General features: G+C 46.9%; 1 protein-coding gene and 1 pseudogene across 2 annotated transcripts in view; both read right to left on the bottom strand.

Moving 5' to 3' along the window:
- The window catches only part of Herpud1 (homocysteine inducible ER protein with ubiquitin like domain 1), a 9,825-nt gene extending 2,867 nt beyond the window's left edge, over window positions 1–6,958 (bottom strand). Inside the window, exons 1-6 of one of the 2 annotated variants that reach the window (XM_031340907.1) lie at window positions 6,389–6,958; window positions 3,416–3,493; window positions 3,252–3,323; window positions 1,909–2,039; window positions 854–976; window positions 203–553 (exon numbers count right to left, since the gene is read on the bottom strand). In XM_031340907.1, the coding sequence (XP_031196767.1) occupies window positions 203–553; window positions 854–976; window positions 1,909–2,039; window positions 3,252–3,323; window positions 3,416–3,493; window positions 6,389–6,829 (1,196 nt within the window). In that variant the 5' untranslated portion in view covers window positions 6,830–6,958. Of the gene's footprint in view, window positions 1–202; window positions 554–853; window positions 977–1,908; window positions 2,040–3,251; window positions 3,327–3,415; window positions 3,494–6,388 lie in introns of both variants that reach the window. The other variant, XM_031340906.1, reaches the window with a different exon arrangement.
- Window positions 1,781–1,880, bottom strand: LOC116071613 (annotated as a pseudogene).
- Window positions 6,959–10,114: the final 3,156 nt, after the last annotated feature.

Raw genomic sequence — 10,114 nt, 5'->3', positions numbered from 1 at the left:
AAAAAAAAAAAAGAAAATACTCTTCTTTGCTAACACTGGTTTTCTGCAATTCTGTGTTAGCTCTTCTAGAACCGAAAGTGCCAGAATGACGAAATTTAAGGACACCTCCTTTAAGGGCCACAGACTGAAAGAAAATATCTGTACTCAAGTGACGATATAGTATCATTTTCAGTAAAGGTAAAATAAGAGCCCACGTGCTTACAGGTACATGACTACGGTGGCGCCCATGACCATGAGGAATCTGCTCAGCGAAGAGTAGAAATAAAGGATGCTGAGGAAAACGGAAAATGTCGCCGCTGAATAGGTCCAATCCAACCAGTCTCGGTTGATCTCATCATCTTCCTCCACCAGGGGGCCACCTTGTGCATTCATCCGCAAGTTCTGATTGGCTCCGGGATTAACAACCGCTTGAGCAGCTGCATTCTGATTGGCCGGCTGGTTTTCTGCAGGAAACTGGTTGTGTATAGGGGCTGGAGCTGGTGTAGAGACGACAGGTATTTCTTGTGTGCCTGGTGTTGGGACAAAAGCTCCTGATGCAGCAGTGGCAGCTAAGCTAAAATAAAAACAGAAGCAGACGCAGCTTTAGGCAGGGTGTCCTAGAAATGGCAATACTAAACATCACATCTATAAGATGCCTTTTCTAAGAAGCTGTATGGCAAAGCTTATCAATACACAAGCTTTTACATCAATACACAGCCTTGAGGCTGCCATCATTTCTACCTTACTACATCCAGTACCACAAAGAACAGGGTCTGCGGAGTCAGGAAAGCACACCCCTCTGTCCATTTGGCACTTCATAATAATGATGGGATTTCTCTCCATTCCCAGCAGCCATGTCCACAGTAGGACTCACTATTGCATGTAGTATTGCCTTGCATAGATCTGCTGGAACCAGGAGAGCTGCAGCCACCCATACGTTGTATAGCCGGAGAAGCCAGGCCCCAAGCCTTGGAATGTCTGCTGGACAGTTTCAGGCCTGCACACAGATTCCAACAAAAGAACGTTTCAAGTTGGTTGAGGATGACGAGCTTACTACTAAGCTATAATCAGAAATCAAAGAGACAGGACAGGCGTCACAGTAGTCAACTCTATCATGCACCCTGAGCAGCAGATCCCATGGGAAACAGGAGCCCCGTCCTGCCCTGGGTTCTCATTGTGTTGGCAGGGAGGTGTGTCATGCTTTCTGCAGAGCCGTGCAAACAGTGCTTTCCCTCTCAGGCCCCACTCAGGATTAAATCCACAGATCATGCTTTAGAGGGGAGTGCCCAAGCCACACTGCCAAGGCCTTCCTGAAAGAAATCTGAGTGCCGTGACAACCCTCCCTGTGTGTTTACTGCTCATCTGGTATCCCACACAGGTTGATAGATAACAGCTTTGTAGAAAGATTCCACTCCAATTTACAGAGAGAGTTCATGTACAGCTCAGAAAACTAGGAGACTTGCACAAGCTCATGAGCCAAGGGAACAAACAGGCCTGGACTCTCAGACACATCTGTGCTGGGCCAGACTCTCTTCTTCAGGCATGCACCAGCCTTCCCTTGCTGGGAGCAAGCATATGAAAAGCTAAGGGGCTGGGTACTTTCCCTCTACACTCCCCTGTCTCTATGTAAGTCCTGGCTGTCCTGGAATTGGATCTGTAGACTAGGCTGGCCTTGAACTCAGTGATGTGCCTGCCTCTGCCTCCTGGGTGCTGGGATTAAAAACATGCACCATGATGCCCAGCTTAAACATACCTTATTTTTAAATTGACACAAATGAAGCACAATTGCATTCTTTTTTTTTTTAATATGGAACGAATTTGCGTGTCATCCTTGCGCAGGGGCCATGCTAATCTTCTCTGTATCGTTCCAATTTTAGTATATGTGCTGCCGAAGCGAGCACCACAATTGCATTCTTCAAGGCCACTCACCTAGGGATGTTCTCCCATCCGGAGGGAGAAAGGTTTCGAAGAACTTCCCTTTGCCGTAAACCATCACTTGAGGAATCCCCAGGATGCTGTGCCTGGTTAGTGTTGTCCAGCTGCTCTGTGGATTCAGCACCCTAAATTAAGTAACACAGATGTCAGAACAAAGGGCCTGATGCAACTGTTTGCAACCAAGCTAAAAGAATTAGTTTGCTACCAGTGCCTTCTATCTCTATCCCCACCCCTTAACCTGACAAAATTAAGTGAAATGTTATAGAAAAAAAAATTCTGAGTTTGTTCATTGCAACAATTTTGAACATACAGATACTAGGGCTGAGGAATGTAGCTCAGTGGTGGAGTTCTTGCCTTGCCTACACGAGGCCCTGGGTTTAAGCCCCAGCAAAAACTCTTTATACAGACACCAATATCAACATACACACATACACACACACACACACACACACACACACACACACACACACACACACGAATTAAAAATAAAAAAGATAATCCATGTTTTTCTTTACATGGATTCTAAGAATAACTACTGTAGCCTCAGGAAAATCTTCTGAATGCCACTATCATTACTGAGAAAGCTCCCCCCTGATGCTAAAATGTATGGTGTTAAACCCATAGGTCTAGAGATAAAATGTGACAGACAAGATGTGAACATGTAAAACAATGCAAAGGAAAGAGAACTTTCCATGTGATATTCAGATGTTGCAGGAAATACAAGTGAAATATAAAGTGAAGTGAAATATAAAGTGAAGTCAAATAGCACCCCAAAATACGGACATAAGCAAATACTGTCAAGAAGAAAAGCAAATGTGTTTTATTGTCACACCAAAGTCTTCAGAGATCATGTAATCAAGACTGTGTTCTTTTCCTACCCAAGTAATCCTGACAGAAATTTCTATAGGAAATATGTTTACTTCTCTACTCCTTATTAAATTAATGTTCCTATCCAGGTGGGTGTGACACATGCCTTAAACCTCAGCACAGGGGGGCAGAGTTTGCCTACAGAGTAAGTTCCAGGACAGCCATGGCTACATAGAGAGATCCTGTCTCGAAAACAAAGTTCCTTAGAGAGATGTGTTCATTTCTGTAAACACCACTTTCACGAGCCATTCTGGTGCTGTGTTCTGGGCACACAGTGACCTCAGGTCAGAGGCGTGACTTTGCTTTTGCACACGGCACGCGAACAGCTGTCTGCTTACTACTGCATGCAGCCGTCACTGTGCAGAGAACACAGCCTCTAAGTTCTGACTTTTAAGTTTTACTCAACTTCCTTTCTCCCTCCCCTGAGAATCCGAGACACAAGCTGCTATTATCATAAGATGACGCCATACCTTTGTGCTGGCTTCTGGCATTTTTGAGGGATTCTTCACATTGCACACAAGGTGCAAAACATGTCGCTTTTCCTGCTGAATGTAACAAGAGACACCTCAGGACCTGACTTCAAACCCCAAGTGCTTGACAACCACCCTAAGCAAGAGCTAAGGACTACAAATACCTTTGGAAGCAAATCTTGGAGACACTGGTGATCCAACAGCAGCTTCCCAGAATAAATTAACCTCTGGTCCTCTGGGCGCTGATCACAAATGGAAAGAAAAGCACACATCAGCAGAGATCCCAACAAGGATCTTCCCCGGCACCACAGGAAGACCTTGTTTATTTTTAAAAAGTTCTCATATGTAAAACTTTTATTTAGAAAGTGCTTGACTTTAATCTCAAATATGCAAATAAATTTGGGAGGCCAATGACCCCCTAGTCCATAAGAACTATGCCCCACACCTTACTTCTTACTCAGAGGGAAGCTGCTTTCTGCTGCTACAAACAGAAATTGTATTTAGGGCTTCGGCAGCAATGAACTCTAAAGGCAGAGAAAACTCAATTTACTTTTGGTCAATTTACTTCATCCATGCCACCTGAGGTTACCTGCTGCTAGAATCAAGATTCCGACCCATACTCTCCCCTATACAAGCGACTCTAAAGACACAGAGTCATATACGCTTATATAATTCTCATCTCTAAAATCAATTTTTAAATTTCTCTTAAACTGTATTTTTAAAAGTATGTCCTTAAAAGCAATAGACTCAAACAATGGATACCAGCCTGCATACTAGAATAACCCACTAAGCAAAACTTGGGATTAAGATGTTCCTTCCAAACAGCCTGAAATAAAAAACAAAATAAAATAAAATAAAACAAACCAAGCTGAGCCTCATATCTAGACTCTCAGGCAGAAGTTTGAGGCCAGCCTGGGATATGAATGAGCTGCAGGCTAATCTGGCTAGAGACCCTATCTCAAAATGTTGCCCCACGAAAGACCAGGAAAACTGTACCCACCTAGGCATGGTGGCACATACCCACAAGCCTGGCACTTGAGAGGAAGAGGCAGAAAGATCAAGAGTTTATGGCCAGCCTCATATATATATGTATGTATATATATATATATGAATGACAGACTCAAGCTAGCCTGTGTTAGGAAGCCTTGCCTCAAAACACGCAAAACCTTCTTCTTCTTCTTCTTCTTCTTCTTCTTCTTCTTCTTCTTCTTCTTCTTCTTCTTCTTCTTCTTCTTCTTCTTCTTCTTCTTCTTCTTCTTCTTTTTTTTTGATTTTTCAAGACAGGGTTTCTCTGTGTAGCCCTGGCTGTCCTGGAACTCACTTTGTAGACCAGGCTGGCCTCAAACTCAGAAATCCACCTGCCTCTGCCTCCCAAGTGCTGGGATTAAAGGCATGCGCCAGCACTGCCCAGCAAACCTTCATCTTCTTATCCACATCCATAAGGACTTTTTGACACTACACCTAAAACAAGAGCATATTGGATGCTGTGTTCTATGTTGTTTGGACAGCTTTACTGATAAATGCTGTGCACACCAATTTGCAAAATGCTATTCTAAATGTGAAGCCAACCACCAGCAAATAAAAAACAAACTGACACTGTGTCCTCACATGGAAGGCCAATTTGAAAATAAAAAGTTAAGCAAATAACTATATAAACTATTATCATCACCCGATGATAAGTACTACTACAGAAAAAAAATATATATGAGCATGCTTTCTTCCTTAATTTCCGACTCTCGCCATATATGGACCAGTCTGCAACACATGCTCGCTCCTCCTGCTTTGGCCTCTCCAGTGACATATTACAGAAGCACACCACTGCGTCCATTCCCAGTATTTTTTTAAGGTACAGATCTGTATACCCAGGAGACCGGTATTTACCATCTTAGGTCTTTAAAGCCAAGGGGCCCAATGTTCCTCGCCTGAGGAAAACAGGCCTCAAAACAGCTTTTACAAATGATGCAACCAGACATGACAGGAGCATCATTTATGCACCTAACTGCCACCTCACAACAAGGACACCTGGCTTCTTTGAAAACAGCCACGAAGATCCTGCAGACTGCCCCGACCAGTTCCAGAGGGCACTGGATTAGAAGCTTACACCCAAAGTGATAAAGTTCCTAGCCAACTCTAAAAGGAAAAATCTTGTTTACATTCCCGACAACTCGGAACAAAACCAAGCTGAAACCCACGCGCCACTGCCGGTTGGAGCTCCAAGGCCACTGTTCAAAGTCCCCATCTACAGCCACCCGATTGCCCTCTCATGTTTGATCCAGAACTGCACTCGTGGACACTTACATAACATCAGAGAACAAAGTAAATACAGGAAGGTCCAGAGCACAGCCTCCATCACGTGGCAGGGACCGGAGGGGTGGGCGGGGCTAGAGAGCTGTTGACAGATGTGTCAACCAAAGGGGGGGAGGGGGAGACCTCACGAAACAAGAAAGTCTCCTAACTGACCCACGGTTGTCGTCAAATCAGACTCAGGGCTACTCCAGCTGCTGCCTTCTTTTCTCAGTCATCCTTCGCTAGAAAGTTAAGGGGGCTCCTCCCCGACACTAAGTACTGCGCGCCAGGGAGGGGCAGCCAACGGAAGGCTGCAGGAGAAGAGCCATGTCTAGCCTCTGGGCGTGGGACCTTCAGAAGTTGGTGACTGGGCACGCACTCCACCCTCTAGCCAATGGCCCAAGCTGGCACATACACTAGTCTGCCCTCGGTACACCCAGAAGTCTCGTTTGGCAACATTTACTTTTCTTCCTACCCATCAGATGCAGGCCGGAACTGGGACCACCCAGTCACCTAGCAGTTTGTGGAGGGTCACTGAGACTCGGATGGGGAAATGACTCATTAAGGTCAAATTACTGTTTCCCTGGCTTGCCGAGGGCTGTGTACAACCTGGGAGGATGAAGAGAGGGTATAGGGACGTGGGGCAGATGTGTGACAGCCTTGGGAGTTAGGTGTATGGGGAGGTGAAGTGATGAGGGGGCTAGAAGAGGACAAGCGCAGAGGGGTGGAGGCCCAGAAGAGATGACAGGCGCTGGGGGCGAGCAGAGGGGCACAGAAGACCCGCGCCCTGTGGTGTGTGACAGGTGAGTTCAGGCAACCCCGCAGGCGGGGCACCTCGGGGTCCCACTCACCGGGCGTTCGGGGTAGACTCGGCTCAGGTGGGCCTTGAGGCGACTCACACTCCAACCGCGGTCGCCACTCAGCTCCAAGTCGCGGTGGCGCTGATTGGGGCTCTTCACCAGCAGCGTGACCGGCTCGGGCTGTGGCTCCGGCTCCATGTCTGCGGCGCTAGCGGCTCGACTGCGCTCAGGGATGCCGAACGGGCGGCGACGCAGCCGTCGGAGACCACACAACGACACTTGGCGTCTTTGGGACACGCGCCCCCGTCTCGGGTACCTTTTATGGGCGCTCCGTGCCAGGGCTCCGCAGATGGGGCTCTCTGTGGCTGCCGTCCATTGGCCGAGACAGAGGTCAGTGCCCAACGTGGCCCAATCAGCGCTCGGGAAAAGGCGGCGGAGAGGCGGGCTATGCGCGAGGGTGCGGGCTGATGCAACCCGCCGTGGTTGCGTCATCCTGAGTCCCGACAGCGGCGCGGGAGCGGATCTTCCGCGGCCATGTCAGGGTGCCCTCTGGGGCGCTGGTCCGGTTCAGGCTCCCTAGCGCAGGGTGCATGCGATGCGTACGGTGCCTGAGCCCGGCGGCCTGCCTGACTCCCAGATCAGCAGGCTTTGCAAATTGTGCCCTCACAAAGCGGCCCTCCGCCCTTTCTGACCCCAGGCGCCTAGGCGTACGTCTGTCTGCTTGCATTTTCCCAGGTGGCTCCTCAGCCTGGCATCCAGGGAAGCCTTACGAACTAGCCAGGCTGAGCTGACGCCTTAAAGGCGAAGAGAAACCAGGCCTGTGTTGCTCTAAGCTGCGAGGATAGAGGATTCGGGCGCTTTCCAAATTGCCTGCAGCCCTGGTCTTTAACGATTGCTTCCTGTGTGGGACATGCTCCTTATTATGAATGGCACTACGTGCCTGCCTCTTGATTGACAAGCCCTTTAGGAGACACTGGAAAGGGTCATCATTTATGGACTAGCAACATCTGCTGCTTTTAATTGGGGTTGAGACAAGCACAGCAGTGGTCTCAGACACCTGAAACCTGACCAGAGGCCTCTAATGTTGTCAGTGCTCCAATGTTTCCTCTGAGCTTGAAAAACAAAACTGGCATTGCCTTGACCCATCTTTGTCCCAATCCTGTTGGGACACCAGGGTTTTCAGCCATGTCAGGAGCTTACAGAGGTCAGAGGATTAAGAGGAGGGAGATGGTTATGTGAGTTTGCCACACAACCATAAGAAAGTGTCCATAAACTGGGAGTTCAAGCAACAGAAATTGATTTCAAAGCGTTAGAGGCTGGAAGTCTGAAGCCAGGGAGTAGGGCAGCATTGCTTCCGTTTGGGGTAGAGTCTGTACCATGCTCCTAACTTCTGCAGGTTTGCTAACTGCCCTTCTTAGCTTTGGGGAGTATTTTTTCCAATCTTGACCTTTCTGATTACATGGCATTCTCCAGGTGTGCATGTGTGTGCATGCACATACACGTGTGTGAATGTATCTGCATCATCTTTATGCATATCTCTGCCCAATCCTCCCCTATCCCCCTTATAAGGGTGTCATTTGTGTTGTAGTGGCTAAAGACCCTCATCCAAACGATTAACCTTTTGCGAAGACCGTTTCGAAATGCCTTCACATTCCCGGGACTGAGACTTCAGCGTCTCTCTGGAGGACACACACTGCACCTCACCACAGCTGGGCATTTGCCAGTGGTCCACTAGGAACGTGCCACAGAACACCAGATGCTTTCCTTCTCAGATTTTTGTGCTGAGGATCGCTGAGGCCAGGTGTGGTGTTACAGCAACAATGCCTGTATCTGGAGGCAGAAGCAGGCAGATCTTTAGAAACTAGAGCTCAGCTAGGAGGTCTCTGTCCCTTTGCATAAAGACTGGGCCCGAGGGCATGTGATCTGTGCCAAAGTGATCTTCACATTTGACTTATATACCCTGTCGTTTCTCTCTTAAAATTATTTTTGAAGATTTATTCTACTTGTGTGTGTGTGTGTGTGTGTGTGTGTGTGTGTGTGTGTGTGTGTATCCATGTGCCTGTATGTAGGCACGATGGTGCAGAGACCAGAAAATAGAGTCCGAGGTTCTTGTCTACCATTTCCTTTGAGGCAGGGTTTCCCCCTGAACTTGGGGCTCCTGTTTTCTCAGTCTGGAAGCTGCAAGCACTAGCAATCCTCCTGTCTCTCCAACACTCAGAGCTGGAATCATAGACATTAGCAAGGGACACTCAGTTTATTGTGTGGGTGCTGGGAGCTGAACTCTAGTCCTCATCATTTTGAAAAAGTAAACCCCTGAGCCATCTCTCCAGCCCTACTTTCTAAGACTTCTTCACAAGACTCATATTTTCATTTTGCTCTGGGCCCCACAAATTACGAAGCTTTTCTTACCTCTTCTGGATGGGAAAACATAGCCGATTATGATATGGTAGGCTTCAAGAAACTATAAGTCAGGGAAGATTAGGTAAGATAAGCAGAGACCTTGGGAGACAGCCATGAGAGATACAGACCTCACTGGCAAATGAAGTCTGCCTACATAGTGTTTTCCCCTTGTCTTCATGGACAAACCTCAGAGTCCCCAAGAGAGCTTGTCCATTTCCACGAAGAACTACCCAGGGAAAGGATGGGCTTGGGATGCCACTGATGGTACCATGCTTGTCTAACATGCATGAGGTTCTTGGTTTGAGCCTCAGTAGTGGGGGCTGGGGGGCTGGATGTAGGGTCTGTTGTTGACTTTACCTTCCCTCACTTAAAGAAGAAAAGCACATCTGATTTGTTTCAGTCTTGAATTTTATCTCCCTGTGAAACAGCCCTCTCTGAAGAATAGATTCTGCTTAGAGCGTGTTTCAAAAAACACTGAGTTTAGCTCAATAAATTGTCAAGGATAGAAAGATAAGCACAATGTGACCCTGCTCTTCCTGGTCCTACGATTCCAAGGGGCAACAGCCATTGGGCAGTGGTAATAGAAATACAAAAGAGAAGGCAAAAGCCTCAGGGTTTTTATTTTGAATGCAGGGACTCACAGTGCAGCCCAGGCTGGTTTTGAACTTGTGATCCTCCACCCTCAGCTTCTTAGAGTTACAAGTGTGTGTGTGTGTGTGTGTGTGTGTGTGTGTCTATGTGTCTGTGTGTACTCATTCTTGTGTATGAACATGGATATGTGCCTGATACAGCACTTATGTCAGAGGACAACTTTAGAGGGTGGTCCTCACCTTCCACCTCCTTTAAGACAGGGTCTCTTGGTTCTTTGTTTCTGATGCATATGTCAGCTGGTAGGTGAGCTTCCAGGGATTCTTCTGTCTCTGTTTCCCATCTTTCTATGGGAGCACTGGGATTACAGACACTAGATACAGCATTCAGCTTTATTCGAATTCTGAGGATTCAAACTCAGGGCCTTGTGCTTGAGGGGCAAGTACCTTACCCACTGAGCCATTGCTCTAGCCTCAACTCATTTTTGGAGGAGGTATAATTTCTCCAATTATATATATGCATATACATTGTATATATCATTATGTAATATATTATGTTATATATTATTGTTATATATATTGTATGTCATATATTATCATATATATATATATATATAACAATGAGTTGTTAATAACTATGGGACTAGTTAACTGTATACAGAATTTGTATAGGGGGTGGGATATAGATAGCTCTGTGGTTAAACTAAGGAGTTAAACTGCCTATCTTCAAGTCCAGCATTTGCCACTAATTAAGTGTGTGACCTTAGGAAGTTACTTAACCTCTCTTTAC

The sequence above is a fragment of the Mastomys coucha genome, unplaced genomic scaffold (genome assembly GCF_008632895.1).
Source record: "Mastomys coucha isolate ucsf_1 unplaced genomic scaffold, UCSF_Mcou_1 pScaffold22, whole genome shotgun sequence".
In the NCBI taxonomy this organism is placed as follows: Eukaryota; Metazoa; Chordata; class Mammalia; order Rodentia; family Muridae; genus Mastomys; species Mastomys coucha.
This window is presented reverse-complemented; position numbering and strand designations above follow the sequence as displayed.